Raw genomic sequence first — 24,589 nt, 5'->3', positions numbered from 1 at the left:
TGAACCAGACTTGTGGAGGTCTACACATTTTTTTCTTAGCTGATTTATTTTGATTTTCCCATGATGTCAAGCAAAGAGGCACTGAGTTTGAAGGTAGGCCTTGAAATACATCCACAGGTACACCTCCAATTGGCTCAAATCATGTCAATTAGCCTATCAGAAGCTTCTAAAGCCATGACATCATTTTCTGGAATTTTCCAAGCTGTTTAAAGGCACAGTCAACTTAAATGTATGTAAACTTCTGACCCCCTGGAATTGTGATACAGTGAATTATAAGTGAAATAATCTGTCTGTAAACAATTGTTGGAAAATGTACTTGTGTCGTGCACAAAGTAGATGTCCTAACCGACTTGCCAAAACTATAGTTTGTTAACAAGGAATTTGTGGAGTGGTTGAAAAACGAGTTTTAATGACTCCAACCTAAGTGTATGTAAACTTCCGACTTCAACTTTATATTCCCAGTCATGTGAAATCCATAGATTAGGGCCTAATGAATTAATTTAAATTGACTGATTTCCTTATATGAACTGTAACTCAGTAAAGTCTTTGAAACTGTTGAATGTTGCATTTATATTTTTGTTCAGTATATATATGGAGATAGTTTAGTGCCTAAAATAAGGGGTTAAATACATGTCAAAAAAATATAGTTCCCTGATCTTTCTTGTACTGTATCTCTCAGATATAGGACAGACAATTCAGAACAACCTCTGTCCTTGGGACACCAAGGGGTGCACGTTTTGGTTTTTGATCATTTGAATCAGCTGTGTAGTGTTAGGGCAAAAACCAAAACGTGCACCCCTTGGGGTCCCGAGGTCCGAGTTTGGAAACGCTGCTCTAGAGGTTTAAGGCAATGGTCTCTTGGAAACATTCCTTGCATATCATGGGAACATTCCTATGAAAATGTTAGTTAATGACCTAAAGTTGTGGGAATGCTTGTCGTTAGCTGGTTTGTAATGTCATGAAGTTTAATCAAAGAGCCTCTGAAAACCTAATGAGGCCTGTTCTGTGTTTGTGTCTGTGATTACGATTGCTGTTAAAAGCCGTTTGATTTAGATGAAAGATTACAGTGCCATTTCCTCCCATCATTCCCCCGCCAAGTAATTTCTAATGAGCTAGTCTGTTACAGTTTCCACACAGCCCATTTAACAGTTTGTGGTAAATACAGGAGTTGAAAAGTTCCATTTCCTAACCGAGGTTTCCGACTGCTTACGGATTTGATTGCAACACGCTACTTCAAGACCCAAAACATAATGTCTTAGAGGTTAACCAAGGCTGAATCATGGACTAGAAGGCTTGACTAATTGTGTATCTTCAAAGGGGCAAGGTCCTTGGTAAATGGCACCCTATTCCCTACAAAGTGCATTATATATGGAATAGGGTGCCATTCGGGAGGCAGACATAGTTTATGTATGTATACCATGTGGTAGCGTTACCCTGGAGGCGTGCTGGCCTGGGCCCTGGGACCACATGGCCTTATGGGTAATAAAACAGATAATGAGGACCATGTGGAAACAACTGAACACACACACACACACAGGAGCATGAAACATTCTTTCAGTAAAGACATTAGTGATGATTCAGCTGAAATATACAAGGATGAACTCCAGGATAAATATACGATGTGCTCTGTTGTACTGAAAGACCTTCTAGAACACTGTAATTACATGGGATGTGGTGATCACTGTTTATGTACCCCGACTCTGAATATTCAAACGAATATAGGGTATGTCTCTGTGTCTAGCTCGTGACCTATCCGTCTGTCTGTGTCTGTGTGTCATCTCTGTCTCTAAAGCGTGATCTGTGTGGGATGTCTCCATCTCTCCCTCCTCTCTGTCTCTAACGTGTGTGTCCCTGTGTTGTCTGTAGGACAATGCTGTATGAGTGATCTGTCCCTAAACATGACGTGTCTGTGTCTCTCAAATCAAATCAAATTTTATTGGTCACATGCGCCGAATACAACAGGTGCAGACATTACAGTGAAATGCTTACTTACAGCCCTTAACCAACAGTGCATTTATTTTAAACAAAAAAGTAAAAAATAAAACAACAACAAAAAAAAGTGTTGAGAAAAAAAAGAGCAGAAGTAAAATAAAGTGACAGTAGGGAGGCTATATATACAGGGGGTACCGTTGCAGAGTCAATGTACGGGGGCACCGGCTAGTTGAGGTAGTTGAGGTAATATGTACATGTGGGTAGAGTTAAAGTGACTATGCATAAATACTTAACAGAGTAGCAGCAGCGTAAAAGGATGGGGTGGGGGGGCAGTGCAAATAGTCCGGGTAGCCATGATTAGCTGTTCAGGAGTCTTATGGCTTGGGGGTAGAAGCTGTTGAGAAGTCTTTTGGACCTAGACTTGGCACTCCGGTACCGCTTGCCGTGCGGTAGCAGAGAGAACAGTCTATGACTAGGGTGGCTGGAGTCTTTGACAATTTTGAGGGCCTTCCTCTGACACCGCCTGGTATAGAGGTCCTGGATGGCAGGAAGCTTTGCCCCAGTGATGTACTGGGCTGTACGCACTACCCTCTGTAGTGCCTTGCGGTCGGAGGCCAAGCAGTTGCCATACCAGGCGGTGATGCAACCAGTCAAAATGCTCTCGATGGTGCAGCTGTATAATTTTTTGAGGATCTGAGGACCCATGCCAAATCTTTTTAGTCTCCTGAGGGGGAATAGGCTTTGTCGTGCCCTCTTCACGACTGTCTTAGTGTGTTTGGACCATGATAGTTCGTTGGTGATGTGGACACCAAGGAACTTGAAGCTCTCAACCTGTTCCACTACAGCCCCGTCGATGAGAATAGTGCTCAGTCCTCTTTTGTTTCCTGTAGTCCACAATCATCTCCTTTGTCTTGGTCACGTTGAGGGAGAGGTTGTTGTCCTGGCACCACACTGCCAGATCTCTGACCTCCTCCCTATAGGCTGTCTCATCGTTGTCGGTGATCAGGCCTACCACTGTTGTGTCGTCGGCAAACTTAATGATGGTGTTGGAGTCGTGCCTGGCCATGCAGTCATGGGTAAACAGAGAGTACAGGAGGGGACTGAGCACGCACCCCTGAGGGGCCCCCGTGTTGAGGATCAGTGTGGCAGATGTGTTGTTACCTACCCTTACCACCTGGGGGCGGCCCGTCAGGAAGTCCAGGATCCAGTTGCAGAGGGAGGTGTTTAGTCCCAGGATCCTTAGCTTAGTGATGAGCTTAGAGGGCACTATGGTGTACTACTCTATGTCTGTAGGATGGTGCTGTATGAGTGATCTGTCCCTAAACATGACGTGTCTGTGTCTCTATGTCTGTAGGACGGTGCTGTATGAGTGATCTGTTTATACGTGATCTGTCTGTGGTGCATTGTCTATTTCTCTGAACTTGGTCTATCTTTGTCTCTCTGTCTATAGGACAGTGCTGTATGAGTGCTGTCCAGGGTACATGAAGCTGGAAGGAATGAAAGGATGCCCTGCAGGTATGTAGCTACAGTTGGTTACAGCACATGTAATGTTAAAAGGATATGCAGTGTACTCAAGTTTGTAGTGCACTTAATGTTATAGTGTACTTCAAAGATTAAACAAGAGATTAAATGAAGACATACCAAGGGGTATTACGTTTTCTCATTAAATTCAAGAGTCACAACGCCACACCAACATAAAGATTCAGCTGGCACATCATCCCACCCATGCATGTTTCCTTTTAGCTTCATCCAGCTGTCTTTGGGGTTCGTTAGAGTTGTTTTAATGAGACTTGAGTGCGTCCCAAATGGCACCCTATTCCATATGTACTGCACTACTTTAGGGCTCTAGTCAAAAGTAGTGCACTATATTGGGTATAGGATGCCATTTGGGATTAACCCGGTATGAAGGGGGATGTAGTCATTATGGTACCTTCTCGTTCCACAGTGGCCCCTATAGACAATGTGTATGGTACCTTGGGCCTGGTCAAGGCCATCTCCACCCAGGAATACTCTCACATCTCTAAGCTGAGGGAGGAGATAGAGGGATCTGGGTCATACACCTTCTTTGCTCCCAGCAACGATGCCTGGGACTTGTTAGATGGGGTAAGTCAGGATACAGTGAGGGAAAAAAGTATTTGATCCCCTGCTGATTTTGTACGTTTGCCCACTGACAAAAAAATGATCAGTCTATAATTTTAATGGTAGGTGGTGAGAGACAGAACAACAACAAAAAAATCCAGAAAAACGCATGTCAAAAATGTTATAAATTGATTTGCATTTTAATGAGGGAAATAAGTATTTGACCCACTCTCAATCAGAAAGATTTCTGGCTCCCAGGTGTCTTTTATACAGGTAACGAGCTGAGATTAGGAGCACACTCTTAAAGGGAGTGCTCCTAATCTTAGCTTGTTACCTGTATAAAAGACACCTGTCCACAGAAGCAATCAATCAATCAGATTCCAAACTCTCCACCATGGCCAAGACCAAAGAGCTCTCCAAGGATGTCAGGGACAAGATTGTAGACCTACACAAGTCTGGAATGGGCTACAAGACCATCGCCAAGCAGCTTGGTGAGAAGGTGACAACAGTTGGTGCGATTATTCGCAAATGGAAGAAACACAAAATAACTGTCAATCTCCCTCGGCCTGGGGCTCCATGCAAGATCTCACCTTGTGGAGTTGTAATGATCATGAGAACGGTGAGGAATCAGCCCAGAACTACACGGGAGGATCTTGTCAATAATCTCAAGGCAGCTGGGACCATAGTCACCAAGAAAACAATTGGTAACACACTACGCCGTGAAGGACTGAAATCCTGCAGCGCCCGCAAGGTCCCCCTGCTCAAGTAAGCACATATACAGGGCCGTCTGAAGTTTGCCAATGAACACCTGAATGATTCAGAGGAGAACTGTATGAAAGTGTTGTGGTCAGATGAGACCAAAATGGAGCTCTTTGGCATCAACTCAACTCGCCGTGTTTGGAGGAGGAGGAATGCTGCCTATGACCCCAAGAACACCATCCCCACCGTCAAACATGGAGGTGGAAACATTATGCTTTGGGGGTGTTTTTCTGCTAAGGGGACAGGACAACTTCACCGCATCAAAGGGATGATGGACGGGGCCATGTACCGTCAAATCTTGGGTGAGAACCTCCTTCCCTCAGCCATGGCATTGAAAATGGGTCATGGATGGGTATTCCAGCATGACAATGACCCAAAACACACGGCCAAGGCAATAAAGGAGTGGCTCAAGAAGAAGCACATTAAGGTCCTGGAGTGGCCTAGCCAGTCTCCAGATCTTAATCCCATAGAAAATCTGTGGAGGGAGCTGAAGGTTCGAGTTGCCAAACGTCAGCCTCGAAACCTTAATGACTTGGAGAAGATCTGCAATGAGGAGTGGAACAAAATCCCTCCTGAGATATGTGCAAACCTGGTGGCCAACTACAAGAAACGTCTGACATCTGTGATTGCCAACAAGGGTTTTGCCACCAAGTACTAAGTCATGTTTTGCAGAGGGGTCAAATACTTATTTCCCTCATTAAAATGCAAATCAATTTATAACATTTTTGACATGCGTTTTTCTGGATTATTTTTTTGTTATTCTGTCTCTCACTGTTCAAATAAACCTACCATTAAAATTATAGACTGATCATGTCTTTGTCAGTGGGCAAACGTACAAAATCAGCAGGGGATCAAATACTTTTTTCCCTCACTGTAAGTGTCATCTCTCACATCTGGAAAATTCCAGGTAATTCAGACAATCAGTTGAATCCACCAGCGATAGTAGTAGGTTTTTTCAGTGCCCAAAACCATTTTGTGCTTGTAATGTGACCATTTAAAAGAGCAACAACATAAAACACAAGAATGTGTGGCATTGACCTGAACCCTACAGTCTGTTGCTGTAAGTCTTTGTCATCACTTTATGTTAAGTATTTATGTTATCTTAAGCCTTTCTATTCTGCATTTCTTTAACAGGAAGTGCGTAGTGCGTTGGTGAGTAACGTGAACATTGAGCTGTACAACGCTCTGCACTACCACATGGCTAACAAACGCCTGCTGACCAAAGACCTGAAGAACGGCCTGGTGGTCGACTCCATGTACAACGACCTGGGACTCTACATCAACCACTACTCCAACGGGGTGAGCATCCTACTAGACCTACACAACATCAACTTTTCTGCATCCCAAATGGCACCCTACTCCCTTTGTAGTGCACTAATTTTGACCATGATTTCTATGCCATGAGAAAGTTGCCGTCATGGAAAGCTAAGACTTTATTGTGTGTAGGTAGTTAGTTGTTGAAGGCTGTGTTGTGTGCACATTGGAGAGTTAAGAACGGTATACTGTTGTGTGTTGTGTGTAGATACTGACTGTGCTGTGCATGTCCTATGTGGTGTGTTGTTATGTATGAAGATCGTGACGGTGAACTGTGCCAGGATTATCCATGGCAACCAGGTTGCCACCAATGGAGTGGTGCACGTCATCGACCGTGTCATCACTGCCGTGGGCAACACCATCCAGGATGTCATCGAGGTTGACGATGACCTTCACCACTCTCAGTGTAAGTATTTTATTTTCTTCTGTTCTCTTCTCGTCCCGTCTTGTCTCTTCTCTTCTCTTTTTATCCCTTTCCTTTCCTACCTTTCCTACCTTTTCTTTCCTACCTTTCCTTTCCTTTCCTTTCCTTTCCTTTCCTTTCCTTTCCTTTCCTTTCCTTTCCTTTCCTTTCCTTTCCTTTCCTTTCCTTTCCTTTCCTTTCCTTTCCTACCTTTCCTTTCCTACCTTTCCTTTCCTTTCCTACCTTTCCTTTCCTTTCCTTCCTTTCCTTTCCTACCTTTCGTTTCCTACCTTTCGTTTCCTACCTTTCCTTTCCTACCTTTCCTTTCCTTTCCTACCTTCCTTTCCTTTCCCTACCTTTCCTTTCCTACCTTTCCTTTCCTACCTTTCCTTTCCTACCTTTCCTTTCCTACCTTTCCTTTCCTTTCCTACCTTTCTTTTCCTACCTTTTCTTCTGTATCATTTTTCCTCTTTTCTCATTTCCCCTTCTCGTCTCGTCTTTTTTATTCTATTCTGTTCGATGTATCTATTCACACATTATTAATGGAGCATATGATGGAGGATATGATGTGTTTTCTCCCTACAGGAGGTTGCTCTGGCCTCAGGCCTGCTGGACAAGCTGGGACAGCCCGGCCAGTACACCCTGTTTGCCCCCACCAACGATGCCTTCGCCAAGCTGGACTCAGACGTGCTGCAACGACTGATGGGTGACAAGGGTGTCCTCCAAGGTAAACCAAACCGCTGGGCCAGGCTTCAGCGCTCCATCACCTCTCTGGAATGCCTTCTAGAAATACAGACAGCAGCTCACAGGAGAGTACTTTAAAGCAGAGGGGAGACATAGAGACTTTATATAGATCTCCAAACTCAGACCATATCCGTGTTTAATGAGATGAAGGTGCAGGAAAAGTAACTCAATGGTTCTCGCTCGCCATGTTTGCAGGGCTGAGTAACCGCAGAGTTTTTACATGTAAGCGCTTTTTCCTACTCAAAACAGATGGAGCCAACTAGTTACAGTCTGAGCTGTGGATTTGTAATTCTCAGACAGTTGGCAAACTGAGCGTTCACCACAGTTGTGTAAGTGAGTAATGAAAAAGAAAAGAGCACTTGTTTCAGATGTTGGATAAAATATGGTCTACGAAATAATGGCTATTCAGACATACACTTTCATATGGTGAAGCTTTTTGATAATTTGACATGTTTACAATCTAAACATTTACTGTCACGCTATAATTTATGTCTGGGTGGCACACAATAATAAAACACTCTAACTTGTTCAAAAACATTTCCCAAGAGGTGTCGTTCATCCGGTGCTAAACACCACAGGGCAGGAAGCAGAAAGCAGCTGGCTCTGTCTGTGTCCCAAATGGCACCCTATTCCCTACGTTCCATACCTCATACGGCTCTGGCCAAAAGTAGTGCACTATATAGGGAATAGGGTGCCATTTTGGGACACATCCCAGTCAAAGGGTTGGGACTGGAAAGGTTCAGAAGGTTCAGAGCATTAGGAGGGTTGGCAGTGGTGTGATGATCCCTAATTTCTTTATTAATCCTGAGACTTCCCTGAGCTGTGAGATCACGCCACTTCACACACAGTCAAACAGAGTAAAATATGGCAGTAAAAAAGTAATGAGTCTCCCTGCACTCACTAGTCTCCCAACACCAGGACCCAAGGGATCTAAGGGATCTCCAGGTCTCCGAGTTTCATAGGCTGCGTCGCATATGGCACTTGATTCCCTATTTAGTGCACTACTTTTGACCAGGGCCCATAGGGATCTGGTCAAAAGTTGAGCACATAAAGGCCCAGTGCAGTCAAAAACAGGATTTTCCTGTGTTTTACATATACTTAGTGGCCAGTTTATTAGCTACACCCATCTATTACCGGGTCGGACCCCCCTTTGCCTCCAGAACAGCAAGAATTATTCTGGCATGGAAAAGTTGATCAATTCGTATCAAGGGACATAACGTGTGCCAGGAAAACATTCCCCACACCATTACACTACCGCCACCAGCCTGTATCGTTGACATCAGGCAGGATGGGGCCATGGACTCATGCTGCTTACGCCAAATCCTGACTTTGCCATCAGCATGAGGCAACAGGAACCGGGATTCGCCGGACCAGGCAATGTTAATCCACTACTCAATTGTCCAGTGTTGGTGATTGCGTGCCCACTGCAGCCGCTTCTTCTTGTTTTAAGCTGATAGAAGTGGAACCCGGTCTGGTCGTCTGCTGCAATAGCCCATCGGTGACAAGGACCGCCGAGTTGTGCGTTCCGAGATACTTTTCTACACACCGCTGTTGTACTGCGCCGTTATTTGCCTGTTTGTTTGTCTCACCATTCTCGCTAAACCCTAGGCCGTTTCTGAGATACTGGAACCGGCGCACCAGGCACTGACGATCATACCATGCTCAAAGTCGCTTAGGTCACTTGTTTTGCCCATTCTAACGTTCATACGAACAGTTACTGGATGCCTGTCTGCCTGCTTCATATAGCAAGCCACGGCCACATGACTCACTGTCTGTAGGAACAAACCATTTACCTAATAAACTGGCCAACGAGTGTATATTTCCAAATTGTGGAAATTATGATAATACACTTTTAGTCTTTACATATTTTACCTCTAGCTAAGGAGTTTTGTGCTTGAAGAAGGATTTGTTTGTTAGGTTCAGTTTGATAATGTTTGATAATGTGCACCTGCTCATTAGTTAGCTAGCTAACTAACTTTAGTTTGCTAACTGAGCCAGGCAGTCACACACACTTCATATGAAACAAATGGGGTGGTAAATGCAGCACAACACTAAATGTTTTACTAAACTAGCTATCTAGCAAGACGATGAAGAAATAGTTGTATTTACTCTCCATTTTCCCATACTTCCAGTGCCAGTTCGCTTGCTAGTTAACGTTAGCTAAATGGTTAGCATCGACAGCTAACAGGCAGCTGCTTAATTCAAAAATAAATCCATTGTGATTTAATTATAATGTTGCTACCAGTTATCTAGTTGTGGCCATCTGGTTAGTATCAACAAGGGCTTACTACAAATTCTAGCTAGCAACATTAGTGCGGTTCTTACTATTGGCTATATCGTAAAAATTTATGAAAACAAAAATGTGCTTTTTGGTCTTAATTTAAGTTTATGGTTAGGCATAAGGTTAGCAGTGTGGTTAAGGTTAGGGTTAAGGTTAGGTTTAGGTTTAAAATCACATTTTAAGAAGAGACGTTGTAGAAATAGGCAGGGTTATGACTTTGTGGCTGTGGTAACTAGTGATGACCCAGTAGCGCAGCTTGCTAGTTATCTTACATTATTTACAGCAGGCACGAGCCAAACAAGCTACTACCACCTTATGGCCTGGAGTATTTAAACGAAGCAAATCGAAGGTAAACTGTTCTATGTGAACAACAAAAAGTTAACTGCTGACACTCTGGGCAGAGGTGCTAAGTACCTATCGGCAATCAGATTTCTCTATGTATCTGACCCTTTAGAGCTGTTTGAAATGACTGCCTGAAATTTCAGCTAGTTTTGGTGGGAGGGAGTTTTGGCCTTCCATGGTGACATCACCATGGGATAAATTAGTTAATAGACCAATAAGAAAGAGAGTTCCAAACCTCTCTGCCAATAACAGCTCATTATAAGTTTTCCCCTCCCCACTCAAACCACTCCCAGACAGTCCTAGCTTGAAAACAATCACAGTAAGGTACTCAATTGTTACCCAGAAATTATTAGATTTTGCGATTTAAATGGCTGCATTGGAACTTTAATGGAGAATAGGGTGCAATTTGGGATGCAACCTGTGATTCATTTGCTATTCTGAAGCCATGCTGGAAATGACATAATCCCATGCAAAGGCGCCTCTGTTTCTAGCAGCCAACTGGCCTACTCTCATGTTCATGTTCAAATCTCAGTCAAATTCATCCAGACATGTAATACAGCCATAATACTAGGTAGCCAAGGATTTGCCCATACAATCCGAAACGGTGCCAGAGCTTATGAAAGTATAAAAACCTATACTAATTTCCTCAAAGTTTTTTATAGTCCTAATAAGCTAACATATGGAATTGTTTTAAGATGGATCATGGATCATTTAGCTATTTGATTTGGAATTTTAGGACCCTTTAGGTATCCCCCAAAAAGATTAGAATTTGGCCTTTACTACTATAGCCCATAGAAACACATTGAATAACACATTCATAAATGGCAAAAAAATTGAGTAAAACAATTAATCATAAGGACTAAGGTTTTGAAGTGTCTGTCCTATATCTAGAAGATATAAGAAAGCTCAGGAAATATTTTTGTTTTTATGGACGCATAGTTAAAACCCTTTATTTGTGTTGGCACAAAACTACCTCCATACTTCCATTCATTTGTATGGGTTACCTTCAGACGAGCCCTGTGACACTTGTGGAGGTTGTAGAGCAAAACGAGTGTCTCCCCTTCCACAGCGGGGTCATATTAGTTTGTAGCCCAAACGGTTCGGACGCTACAGACAGAAGTTGGCAGATCAGCGTTACCGACTTCAGACGAGTCCGGTGGGACGTATTCGTGAGAAGACTGATTTTCGGGATGTTTCATGGTCTGACAAACACCGCTGTAGCTCGGCCACCTTCCACCGCAGATGCAGATGGCCGACATAGGCGGATGCGGTAGATTGAGACAGAGCCCATGCAAAATATCTCTAACTTAAACTGACAGGTTTTGATGGGGATTTTTTTATTATGTTACTGAGGATTAAAATGACGCCTGGCTAGTACAGTATATGAAGTCAAACAAATATCACTTTTCCCCGGATGCTGGGCCAGTCATGACGTAATGTAGTAAACCAAACCAAACCAAAATGCTGTTAATCAATAAGGATACTGTATGTAGGAGTATCTGAGTGTGTGGGCCCGACTGACACTTTTCTCCTCTCCTCTCCTCTCCTCTCCTCTCCTCTCCTCTCCTCTCCTCTCCTCTCCTCTCCTCTCCTCTCCTCTCCTCTCCTCTCCTCTCCTCTCTTCCCCTCTCCTCTCCCTCCAGCTCTGCTGAACTTCCACATGTTGAACTCTGTTCAGTGTTCAGAGGGCATCATGTCCGGCCAGACCTTTGAGACCCTGGAAGGCCACAACATCGAGATTGGCTGTGACGGGAACAGCCTGACGGTCAACGGCATCAAGATGGTGCTGAAGAAAGACATTGTCACCACCAACGGAGTCATCCACCTCATCGACGAGGTCCTCATGCCTGACTCAGGTTAGTTCCCCCATCTCGACCCACCTAATAATTATACATGTAATTTGTATAGTGCTTTCATTACAGAGCTGTGCTCCTAACACACATCTCAGAATATGCATGAGTTTGTGTTTTTGCATTTGCTTGTTGGAATGTAAATAGCATAAACTGTTTCACGAAATACACAATACCTTTATTTAAATCTCCCTTTGCTGTTACACTAGTCAACCATACACATAGGCAAATAGATAGAAACAATGATATAATGACGGCAAGACCAAGATAAAATCTAAACTCTGAATAAGTGTAGAAGTGTTGATCTTTCAGTGGTAGAGAAGCTTTTAATGTTGTCTGTGTCCTCTAAGCTAAGCAGGTGATGGATCTGCTCACCCCTTCCCAGTCCACCTTCAGTGACATGGTGTCAGAGCTAGGTCTGTCTGCAGCCATGGCAGCCGAGGCAGAATACACACTACTGGCCCCGCTCAATTCTGTCTTCACTGGTGAGTATACACTACACTCTTAGAAAAAAGGGTGCTATCTAGAACCTAAAAGAGTTCCATGTAGAACCATTTCAACAGAGGGTTCTACATGGATCCCAAAAGGGTTCTTCCTGGAACCAAAAAGGGTTCTTCCTGGAACCAAAAAGGATTCTCCTATGGGGAGAACTCTTTTGGAACCCTTTTTTCTAAGAGTGTACTGGCCCTGCTCAATTCTGTCTTCACTGGTGAGTACACATCATGGCCCCGCTCAATTTTGTCTGTAACACATCCCTTGTTCCCCTAAACACTCTTGAACGTCCTGAACTCTTTCCTTTCTTGCTCCTTTCTCTCTCTCTCTCTCTCTCTCTCTCTCTCTCTCTCTCTCTCTCTCTCTCTCTCTCTCGCTCTCTCTCTCTCCCTTTTCCTCTCTCTAGCTCCTCTGTCACCACTTTATCACTACTCTCCTTCTTTCTCTTTCTCTCCTCTCAGCAGGTGGGTAATGCACACTGAGCTCCAAACTGTGACATTAGTCTTGTTGTCATGCTGACTCACTAGTGAGCAATATACTAGACATACTGTATACGGGTCTCCTGAGGGAAGAGTGCCGGAATGATTCATAGCTGGAGCTTTATGCCATGCAAACCCTAAGAATACATAATTACCACTGCGCGCACACACACACACACACACACCGTATAGGAACATTGTAGACCTCACAAGGTGTGGGGAGAAATATCTCCTACCTTAATCACACATTTGTAACGCATGTGTGATAAACTGAACCGAAGTATATTAATCAGTAGTATGATACACTAGCCTGCTGCACGTTGCAGGAAAGGAAAGAGTCCCCCAGGCTGGAATAGCTGTGTTATGGCGTTGAGCTCATAAATTCCTCCACTAAATTGTTATCTGATTTAGACTCTACATGATTTGTCCATTGTCGACGTACAGTACAGTACAGAACAGAACAGCTCTGTATCTCAGACAGCTCAGCAGCTGTTAAAACGTCCTCTGTTATTAGAGCCATCGTTTCCTCTCTGGAGGAGGTAGCTCTTCTCCCGAAGGGACATCAGTATATTAGGTATGACGACCCCAGGGTAATGCAGACTGGAACAGTCACTGACTGTGTCCCAAATGGCACCCTATTCCCTATATAGTGCACTACTTTTGACCAGAGCCCTATGGGAATAAGGGAATGAGGTGCAATTTGTGACGCAGACACTGTTACAATGTGGCTGATCAATCTGTTTATAGGGAAGCTACAGAACCCAGGAGATCTCCTAGAAAAGAAGGTTGACATTTTACAATGACTGACTAGACGACCAGACTGCATCATTAGCCTATATTATGACTCATATAACGATAATAATCACAATTTAACTTTTTATCGTCTGCGTCCTGGGAAAACCTTTGATCTACATTTATGCCGAATCTGGGCTAGTTTCTAGAAAAGTAATTGTTTGCAAACAGATTTACTGTAATCTTTTGATCTGTACACGTCTGAGTTTTGCCCAATACCGCGAGATCCCCTGCATTTGGCTGTAGTCTATTGTGTGTTAAGTAAGTTATGTAAGTCTGCTATTAACCATGTACATACTGTATATATATACCATGTATATCACCCTTCCAGACGAGGTGTCTACACATATGGGTTTTTGTCACGCCCTGGCTCTGGGGACTCTTGTATGTTGAGCCAGGGTGTTAGTTTCTTTGTGTAGTGTCTATGTTTCGTTTTCTATGTTCTGTTCCAGGTTATGTGTTTCTATGTTGGCCGGGGTGGTTCTCAATCAGAGGCAACGAGAATCAGCTGTTGCTTGTTGTCTCTGATTGGGAACCATACTTAGGCAGCCTTTTGTGCACTTGTGATTCGTGGGATCTTGTTCCGTGTAGGTTTGTGTTTTGTTAACTGAGGACTTCACGTATCGTTTGTTGTGTTATTGTGTTGCTAAGTACTCTATTAAAGAAGATGTACGCATATCACGCTGCGCCTTGGTCCACTCATTATAACGATCGTGACAGTTTTCTTTAAAAGATAAGTTTACCATGTATATATTTACCATGTATACCATCCATCCAGTGGAGGTGAAGGTCCATTTTTGCAGAATTGGGGCTAGTTTCAAAAAAGCTATTGTTTACAAACAGATTTAATGTAATCTTTTGATCTCTTACAATGTATCTATATGAAATATCTCATCCTCCAGATGAGGTGATGGCCATTGACCAGAGCTTTCTGAAGGTGATTCTGGAGAACCACATCCTGAAGGAGAAAATCACTCTGGGACAGCTGTACAATGGACAGCGCCTGGAGACCATCGCCGGGAAGTTCCTCAGAGTCTTCATCTACCGCACAGTGAGTATGTGTGTGTGTGTGTGTGCGTGTATGCATGTGCATGTGTGTGTGTTTGTGAGCGAGAGAGTTTGTGTGAGTACACGAATGTGTGGGTGTGTGCATGCATGCGTGCACGTGTGCGTGTGTGCGTGCGAGTCCATCTCTTGTCTCTGAACAGCTGGTCAAACACAATGGCTGTCTGCCATACAACACATATCATTTTCACTGGGCTATCCATCTGCTGGACTGACTAAGAGTCTGTTAATTCAGGAGCTAGCAGACTGTTCGTTTCCATGCCTTATAAAGAGCGACTTCAGCAGATGCTCCAGTTTTAAAGATGCTCAAAACAGAAGTTAGGTGGCTGGAGAACCAATTAGTCTAGCTAGCTAACTATCTGGCTAGTTAATTAGTTAGGTGCTTATGCTAGCATACCAAAATGCTCAAATATGTCAATTTTGCTAAAATTAGGATATTAGGACTTGAGTTACATTATTAGGATAAAACCCAGAAAAACCGTTTTTGAGTTCAGTTTTCGCTAAAGTGGTTCTTTAACCTGTTTACCCTGTGTCCTGTCTGTCTGTAGGCGGTGTGCATAGAGAACTCCTGCCTGGTGCGCGGCAGCAAGGAGGGCAGTAACGGAGCCCTCCACCTGATGAGGACTCTGATGAAGCCAGCTGAGACCACCATGTTCCAGATCCTCACTGACAACGGAGGATTCAAGTAAGCTGCTTGGGGACATATAGACTGTGTGTGCTTTATCCTGGTCCCAGATCTGTATGTGCTTCAGCCAATGAAATAGTCAGATAAGTTAGCTCAAGCTCATACAGATCTGAGACCAGACTAGTGGAAGGATTTTGGTCAACTTTTGTGGCCAACTCATGAATATACTGTATATTAAACTCGGAGTACAATCCTGTCTCTCCCCCTACTCCTGCTTGAGAAAGGATGTTCTTTAGCAAACCCAATAGCCAGAGAGTCAGAGAGAGTTCACTAATCAAACAGAGTTCAATCAAATTCACACAGACCTGGGAGCAGGCTGGGAAATGTACTAAGAGTTTATACAGACCAGTGGGCCAACTTCTTTCCAAATCATGTATACCTCTTGCAAGTTATCTTTTTATCTAAATAATACCAAGGATCTCATCACTGAAGAGGATCCTTTTCTATAGCTCAATCGGTTCGTACAGGCAGTCACATGTGTTGACGAGGTAGAGAACCTTGGTTAAAGCCCAGTCAGAGACGAGTTCAGGAAGGCAGCGCTATATGCTAAGCTATCACACTGGCACCAGTTATATCTACCCTCAGTGGTTGTCATGAGAGCCAGGTAACTATTTCCTTCATCATGTTTTGGTTGCAGGATCTTCCTGTCACTGATGGAGACGGCTGGTCTGACTGACCTACTCAAACAGGAAGGAGAATACACTCTGTTCACTCCCAGTGATGAGGCCTTCGCTGGCATCAGCGACAGCGACCTGGCTCTGCTCAGAGGTTGGTTCGTCTCTCAGACTCTCCCTCTCTCTCCGTCCCTCTTAGTCTGTCTCAGTCTCTCTAACAAAAATCATAGCCAGAGGTTTTTCTAGTCAGGCCACATCGTGGTGGTCAGGAAAAAGTGCTGACTTTAACCATACAGTAGCTACCATAGCTACTAGCTATCTCCTAAAGGTTGTAATGTCAAAGGAACATCCATAAGACTTGAGTAGTTGTATGTGCGATACGTACTCTGGTTCCATAGTCTTCCGTCTAAAGTCCTGTCTGTCCTGGCCAGGTAATGTGAACGCCCTGCGGACCATCCTGCTCTACCACTTCAGTAACGGAGTGTTCATCGGCGGAGGTCTGGAGACTGGGGTGACCAACCTCCTCAAGTCTCTGCAGGGCAACAACCTCCGAGTGCTGCATGTGAGTCCAAACCTCTCAACACTCAACAAGGCTTTAAATATAAGAAATCATGGCATTTTCCAATGTACGTTTTCAGAAAAGCCGCAACAAAACCATGCATGTATCACAAAGATCCTGAAGAGATTGTACAATATCCAGGCTCTGTCGTAGCCGGCCGCGACCGGGAGACCCATGGGGCAGCGCACAATTGGCCCAGCGTCGTCCAGGATAGGGGAGGGAATGGATGTAGCTCAGTTGGTTGAGCATGGTGTTTGCAACGCCAGGGTTATGGGTTCAATTCCCAAGGGGGGCTAGTAAAAAAATATATATATATAAAATAGAATAATGTATGCACTCACTAACTGTAAGTCGCTCTGGATAAGAGCGTCTGCTAAATGACTCAAATGAAAATGAAAAAAATACAATGTTTACAGTGAATCAAGAGCCTCTCATCCTGATCCACTCAGTATTACTAACAACCACAATCCTTTGTCATCAACAATATAAACAAATGTTTAAACTAGGAATTATGGCTAACTATTACTTCTTGGAACGTATATATACAGTATAACACTTAAACATGTTTGGGAAAAGAGGAAGTCTAAAATAAGAGAAACCAGAACAGTATTTATTGGATGAACTTCCCCAGAGACAACTTCCCCAACATAATTCAGCATGCTGACAAAACTTGGGATTTCGCAAAGGCTTGCATTGACCTTTGATATTTACTATTGAAATGTTGGGTTAATTGTATGTTTAGCTTTTAAGTTTTATTACAGCAATGTCCTTAGGTTCATATTCTAAGATCATAAAAACATTTCCTTTCTTAAAATAAAGCAGAAAGCCATGTGAGGTCCCTGGATGTTTGTAGTGCAGCCTATTCATGATTTAGTTTAGATTACATTTTACCCAACAACAGATAGTTGCATTTCACAGCTACCAATTACTTTACACCAGACGAAGTTAAGCTACACTAAAGCTACCCTTAAAAAAGATAGTTTACTTAACTAAAGTTACTTTTAAAAAGTAGTTCACTATATCCAAACTACTTTGAGATAAATGATCATATGTAAATCTGAAATGTCGTAGACTACAAATTGCAGGAACATATCACTTTGGGGTCATATGTTAACAGCATGTTTAATTTTTCCTATTAAACACAAAAACAATGTTTCAAGTGAGAATTAGGCATGTCTGATGCCAAAAAATAAAATACATTCTTGCCTACTTCACCCATATTTTATTTTTGCAAAAAAAATAGTGTGTTAGTAGTTCCAGTAGTTCGCTACACCGCTACAAGGCATAAAAGTAATTAACTACTGAAAACACTACCAAGTTTTGAATTTAGTTAAACTAGCACCAAGTTACTGCAAAATGTAGTTAAGCTACTAGTTGAACTACATGTAGTTCACTACTCCCCAACACTGACTGTTGCAATTGTTCTGTATATACAGTGCATTCGGACAGTATTCAGAACCCTTCACTTTTTCCACATTTTGTTACGTTACAGCCTTATTCTAAAGTGGATTCAATTGTTTTATTTCCTCACCAATCCACAAACAATACCCCATAATGACAAAGCAAAAACTGGTTTTAGAAATGTTAGCAAATATATTTTAAAAACCCCGGAAATATCACATTTACATAAGTAATCAGACCCTTTACTCAGTACTTGGTTGAAGCACCTTTGGCAGCGATTACAGCCTCGAATCTTCTTGGGTATGACGCTACAAGCTTGGCACACCTGTATTTGGGGAGTTTCTCCCATTGTTCTCTGCAGATCCTCTCAAGCTCTGTCAGGTTGGATGGGGAGCGTCACTGCACAGTCTGAGGTCTTGAGCGCTCTGGAGCAGGTTTTCATCAAGGATCTCTCTGTACTTTGCTCTGTTCATCTTTCCCTCGATCCCTGCTGCTGAAAAAAATCCCCACCGCATGATGCTGCCACCACCATGCTTCACCGTAGGGATGGTATTGGCCAGGTGATGAGCGGTGTCTGGTTTCCTCCAGACGTGATGCTTGGCATTCAGGCCAAAGAGTTCAATCTTGGTTTTATCAGACCAGAGAATCTTGTTTCTCATGGTCTGAGAGTCCTTTAGGTGCTTTTTGGCAAACTCCATGCAGGCTGTCATGTGCCTTTTACTGAGGAGTGGCTTCCATCTGGCCACTCTACCATAAAGGAGTGATTGGTGGTGTGCTGCAGAGATGGTTGTCCTTCTGGAAGGTTCTCCCATCTCCACAGAGGAACTCTGGAGCTCTGTCAGAGTGACCATCAGGTTCTTGGTCACCTCCCTGACCAAGGCCCTTCTCCCCCGATTGCTCAGTTTGGCTGGGCGGTCAGCTCTAGGAAGAGTCTTGGTGGTTCCAAACTTCTTCCATTTAAGAATGATGGAGGCCACTGTGTTATTGGGGACCTTCAATGCTGCAGACATTTTTTGGTACCCTTCCCCAGATCTGTGCCTCGACACAATTCTGTCTCAGAGCTCTACGGACAATTCCTTCGACCTCATGGCTTGGTTTTTGCTCTGGCATGCACTGTCAACTGTGGGACCTTATATAGACAGGTGTGTGCCTTTCCAAATCATGTCCAATCAATTGAATTTACCACAGGTGGACTCCAATCAAATTGCAGAAACATCTCAAGGATGATCAGTGGAAACAGGATGCACCTGAGCTCAATTTCAAGTCTCATAGCAAAGGGTCTGAATACTTATGTAAATAAGGTATTTCTGTTGTTTAAAAGAATTGCTTTGTCATTATGGTGTATTTTTTGTAGATTGATGAGGGGAAAAAATATTAATCACACAACAAAATGTGGAAAAAGTCAAGGGGTCTGAATACTTTCTGAATGCACTGTAATGTCATCAATGCCAACCTATTTGAGAAACACATGGCGCATTACCAGCTTGTACTCATAACTCATCTCATTGTGGTTGTCTTGTCTGTTATCATCCCATCAGTGTTTTGATCTTAATCCTCTCTACTCCTCTCCTTCAGGCTAACAACACAATCAGAGTGAACTCTATTGAGGTCCCTGAACATGATATCATGGCCACTAACGGAGTCATTCACTTTGTCAAAACCCTCCTCTACCCCGGAGGTAAGACTGACTCAAACCTCTCTGACTGCCAGCTCCTCTGTTGGAGAAACTGATTATACCCTGATTATATTGTCATGTGTTGAGAGACACACTGTGCAGGGAATAATGTATTGATATATTATAAATATTTAGCAGTGCTCAATGGTTCAGTACGTCTAACACCCTGTGCTGTTCTGTATGTACCCTAGTGTAAAGTGCTACCAGTATGTCTAACACCCTTTAATGTATTGTCCTGTAGAGCTGCCTGTTGGAAACTCTGACCTCCTGGGGCTGCTGAGAAGACTCATCAAGTACATGGAGATCAAGGTACACCCACATAAAGGAACAGACCACACAAATATAATGAACCAAGACAATAGGCCACACCCACATAACTATCGTAACCACAGCATTACTTACAGTACAGAACAGGGCCAGACATGTTCTTATGATTAGGAAAATGACTAAAATGTAATTAGGGAGAACCCTGAGCTAGCAAGATGAGATTAACGTCTAAGTGTTTGTTACAAAATTACCTTAAGATGACAAGACACCATGTAAAGCCTTGAACAAATACAGTACCTACCACATAATAGAGGCAGATATGTCTCCTTCCTTCACGAGCCCCAGGCAGTGCATCTGAAGGTTCAATGTTGCCCTCTGCATTGGAGTTGAGCAGAACGGTGTGTACACAGACCTACAATAATATGGTTTACAGCCTCTAATCCTTCTTTCTATTCATTCACAGTTCGTGTCAGGGTACAGCTATAAGGAAATTCCCCTCACATTCATGAGTGAGTACAACAGTATCAGTCCAAGTCTTAGATGTCCCCTGTACCTTTTTGCATTGCAACTATTTGTAATTTTGTTGTTGTCCAGTGACTAACTGCTGTGTGTCTTCTGTTTCCTTCAGAGAGGACGACCATCACACGCGTCATTGAGTCAGGTAAGTTACAGTTAAAGGATCGAAGCAACATCCTTCATGCATAAATCTTAGCATTGTGTAGGACACTGAGTGTACAAAACATTAGGAACACCTTCCTAATATTGAGTTGCACCCCCTTTTGCCCTCAGAACAGCCTCAATTCATCGGTGCATGAACTCTACAAGGTGTCGAAAGCGTTCAACAGGGATGCTGGCCCATGGTGACTCCAATGCTTCCCACAGTTATATCAATTTGGCTGGATGTCTTTTGGGTGGTGGACCATTCTTGATACACATGGGAAATTGTTAAGCGTGAAAAATCCAGCAGCGTTGCAGTTCTTGACACACTCAAATTGGTGCACCTGGCACCTACTACCATACCATCTTTTGTGTTGCCCCTTCACCCTCTGAATGGCAAACATACACAATCCATGTCTCAATTGCCTCAAGACTGAAAAATGCTTATTTAACCTGTTGACTCCACTTCATCTACACTGATTGAAGTGGATTTAACAAGTGACATCAATAAGAGATCATAGGTTTCACCTTGTTAGTCTATGTCATGGAAAGAGCAGGTGTTCCTAATGTTTTGTACACTCAGTGTATATTCATTTTACATTATATATCACAGTTAGTCTTGGAAAGACTTGAAGACATTGTGCTACAAGAGTTGATAGAATATTTGGCACAGTTCAGATAGGGAGGATCTCGGCCTTCAATGAGATTCATGACCCACGTCCAAGAGGAAAAAACATTATGGCTGTTCAGATAATTACAGTACAGACAGCAACAAAAGAAGACTTGCCGTAGTAGCAGACACCTGGGAAGGTTCTACCTGTTCTGGGTAAAATAACCGTTATTTATTGGGCTTAATCCTGACCTATGTTTTGTGTGGTTAATTCTTGATGTCAAAGAGAAATATGCACAGAAGTTCAAGTTACTGTTTATGCAATTATCTCCAGTCAAGATTCTGAAAAAGGTATTTGCTACTCTAAGCGGAAAACTGATGTCTTGGAGAAAGCCTTTACTCGGAAAGTATTCGCAAAGCACATATCCACGTGGTCTTTGATTATGTAATATATTCCAGTCATATGAGTCCTTTTAGAGCCAGTGAAAGGTTGCCATTCAGTCTAATTCGATAAAAACCATAAACTACAATCTCTATTAATCAAGGAGTAGAGGAACCACTGACACATTACATGTCTGTAGTTCATGGAGTCTAGAGTTTTTAAGTTCATTTGGACCTTCAGATCTTACTAGTTTGCCCTTTAAACTTCATGTTCTTCAATTATGCTTTTGTTGTTATTTATTCCAGTTGTTAAACTTGTTGTCCTCTCTCTCTTTCTAAAGTGCCTGATGTGACCCATGTGACTAGGGTTATCGAAAGGGAACCTACCATCACCAAGGTGACAAGGGTGATTGAGGGACAGCCTGCCATCACCAAGGTAACACCAATGTAACAAACCATGTTTCAGCCGTTGTACCCACCCATGTAACCACCAAATCACTTTGAGGATCGGGAAAAGCGTTACATAAATCTAATACATGATTATGATTATTAGGTGACCAGAGTCATTGAAGGCGAGCCAAAGTTCACCAAGGTCACTAGAGTCATCGAGGGAGAGCCCAAGGTCACCAAAGTTACCAGAGTGGTCTCAGGTACGTACCTCACAGACACACAGGTCTTTCTTGACTCCTGTCCATGAGGTCTGAAGAACTCTGGGTACATATCAGCATGTAAATAAACCTGTTTTGGTCTATTGTTGCTATATGGTGTATTGATGCATTATATGAAACAAAGAAGGGAGTGTTTGAGTTGCTGAGGTGAGACACAGGTCTACAGATGTTAATGTGTTGTACTGAATGCCCTTTACTGTACGTCACCCCTGGATCATGACTCCTACAGCTGCCACTCTGTGAAAACATTATGTTTCCATGTGAAGACTAATGTAATGTGTCGATATGATGTCATCCACAGGTCCTCAGTACTCAGCCAGCAGCAGTAGTATCTCCAACATTGAGCTGGAAGGTCAGTAACATTACCCCTCTGGTCGTAGATAGATAACTTAATATAGAGGAAATAATGCCATGTTTAATTGTAAACAGGTTCTGTTGGAATCTGGGTTGAGAGACTGACAATCAGGATTCAAACTAACTGTCACATTTCCACCCAAAAATATTTGGCTTAGTGGGCAGAATTAGTCAATTGTCCAATAGAATTGCTTGTTTCGTTAGAATACATAATTTTCCCATCTGTGACATATACAGTACCATCCCTGTCTCCGTCCTGTAGGTGCTGACTTCTCCCATATCTCCACCATCGAGGGGAACCCCTCAATGCTCGACATGGACTCTGAAAAAATCACCAAGTTCATCCAAGGTAAGATACACATCTAAACTCCACTCAACCTCACTGGGTTCTGTAAGGTTCTGTAGTGATTAAGATATGGTTCCTGTTGTGACTAGGGTTTGGATTCAGTAGGGTTCTATTGTGACTGAGGTTTGGGTTCTGTAGGGTTCTATAATGACCAACATTTGGGTTCCTAAAGGTTTTATAATGACTGAGGTTTATATTTGTCTTCACAGAGGGAAACCCGAGACGAGTAACTGGCAGGAGAATTCCAGGTAAAACATGATTCCTTGATAACATAACATAATGTTAGACCGTGTTGGGGGGATTCAAATGATGGGTAATGTCATCCTATGAGGATCTGTAATTGCGACCATAGAAATAGAATGACCACCCATCATTGAACATTGACTTGAACTTTATTTCTATGATTTTGAGTGTATGATGATCTTTCTGTTGTCTCTGTTCCTAGCTGGTGCCAGGAGGAGAGTCAGACCAGAGGAACAAAGAGCATAAACATGGACAGACCAGGTGACTGAAGACGCACCAGCAACCAGAGAGGAACAACAGAGATAATGTCAATGAACGGTCTCCCATAAAAGCTCTACACTCCAAATGATGTGTGTGTAGACATACAGAACTTGAACTTAGTGAGACCAGAAAAGCAATTTTCTAAACAAAACAAAAATCATTGGTGCATGTATCTAAAGATAACTAAAAGCCATCAATATATGTAAATAGAGTATGCATATTTTGTTTTTTGGGGGGGTTAATTAGAGATAAAAGATTAGAAGCTAGCCAGGGGTAGCAAAATAATCTTTGAAACCAAGCTATTGGAAGCTTTGACCATTGGTTGAGGTGATACGACAGGATTTTTAGGAAGATTTCATAATTTACCTCTGCATGATATCGAGTTTGTGGTGCTCACATAAAAATAAAAAAATGAAAATGTGATTGCTGTTTTCTGACTGTAACTTAATTTCTGCAAATGTTGATATTTATCTACCAGATGTAATTTCAGCTCTGATCTGAATGTCACAGTAGTGTGTTTGCGTTCTCTTTCTGCCTTTCTGTCTGACTGTCTGTTATTCTACCTAGCTAACCATTCAGATATTGATCTTGTCTTTGCTTTTCGATGTTTCAAATGTGCAACATTCTGACAAACGTAACTTTTCACATATTCTCAATAGCTTTTTTTACTGCAGTTTTCAAAACTTTTTCAATAAAGTATATTCTTGGAAATGAAATGTATCATTCGCCAGGAGAAAAACTTTAGTTGGAAAACTTTTTAGTAGTCCATCGCTACAAGGAATTCAAGTCAAGTAAAATTTTTGAATCACATTTACCCAATTTGAGGAGAAGATGTATGATAACAATCTAATTTGTGTCTACTGGTCCCTGCCTACTTAATGAAGTACATTGTCTTAGTATAACGCTAGTTGTTTGGGGAGGGGGAAAGGGGGTTGTCTGTTTTTTAGATCTCCTAAAATCTATAAAAGAGTCTGACAATGCTACAAATGCTAATCTCTGTGTCCTTTTAAATGTGTCAATTGTTACACTTTAACCTAGCTCCCTCTAAAGATAAACTCCTAAAGTGAGAATGAAGTCAAATCTAAAGCAAATGTCAAATGTCAGAGTGCAAATTATACATGACATTCGGGGGTCTCAAATTTTTTTGACTGGACCTCCTATGCGTGCACGCGCTTGCTAATGCATTACATTTTTTTATGGGCCTAATAGTAAAGACGTCATTTAATGGTACATTTTTATAAATGACCTTTTCATTTGTCATGAACACAACCAGTCAAGATGTGTTTACAGTGGCTTGCGAAAGTATTCACCCCCCTTGGCATTTTTCCTATTTTGT

General features: G+C 42.6%; 1 protein-coding gene across 1 annotated transcript in view; it reads left to right on the top strand.

Annotated features, from left to right (window-relative positions):
• LOC121567885 (periostin) overlaps positions 1–23,676 on the top strand; it is a 33,575-nt gene extending 9,899 nt beyond the window's left edge. Inside the window, 22 exon segments of the mRNA XM_045220361.1 lie at positions 3,383–3,447; positions 3,878–4,035; positions 5,905–6,069; positions 6,343–6,477; positions 6,479–6,490; positions 7,073–7,214; positions 11,498–11,710; positions 12,055–12,189; positions 14,370–14,518; positions 15,081–15,217; positions 15,855–15,985; positions 16,263–16,393; positions 19,367–19,469; positions 19,708–19,775; positions 20,197–20,242; positions 20,362–20,394; positions 21,723–21,817; positions 21,935–22,031; positions 22,351–22,401; positions 22,666–22,752; positions 22,959–22,997; positions 23,195–23,676. Of these exon segments, the coding sequence (XP_045076296.1) occupies positions 3,383–3,447; positions 3,878–4,035; positions 5,905–6,069; positions 6,343–6,477; positions 6,479–6,490; positions 7,073–7,214; positions 11,498–11,710; positions 12,055–12,189; positions 14,370–14,518; positions 15,081–15,217; positions 15,855–15,985; positions 16,263–16,393; positions 19,367–19,469; positions 19,708–19,775; positions 20,197–20,242; positions 20,362–20,394; positions 21,723–21,817; positions 21,935–22,031; positions 22,351–22,401; positions 22,666–22,752; positions 22,959–22,997; positions 23,195–23,238 (2,236 nt within the window). The 3' untranslated portion in view covers positions 23,239–23,676.
• Positions 23,677–24,589: the final 913 nt, after the last annotated feature.

This window comes from Coregonus clupeaformis, chromosome 6 (genome assembly GCF_020615455.1).
Source record: "Coregonus clupeaformis isolate EN_2021a chromosome 6, ASM2061545v1, whole genome shotgun sequence".
Classification (NCBI taxonomy): Eukaryota; Metazoa; Chordata; class Actinopteri; order Salmoniformes; family Salmonidae; genus Coregonus; species Coregonus clupeaformis.
This window is presented reverse-complemented; position numbering and strand designations above follow the sequence as displayed.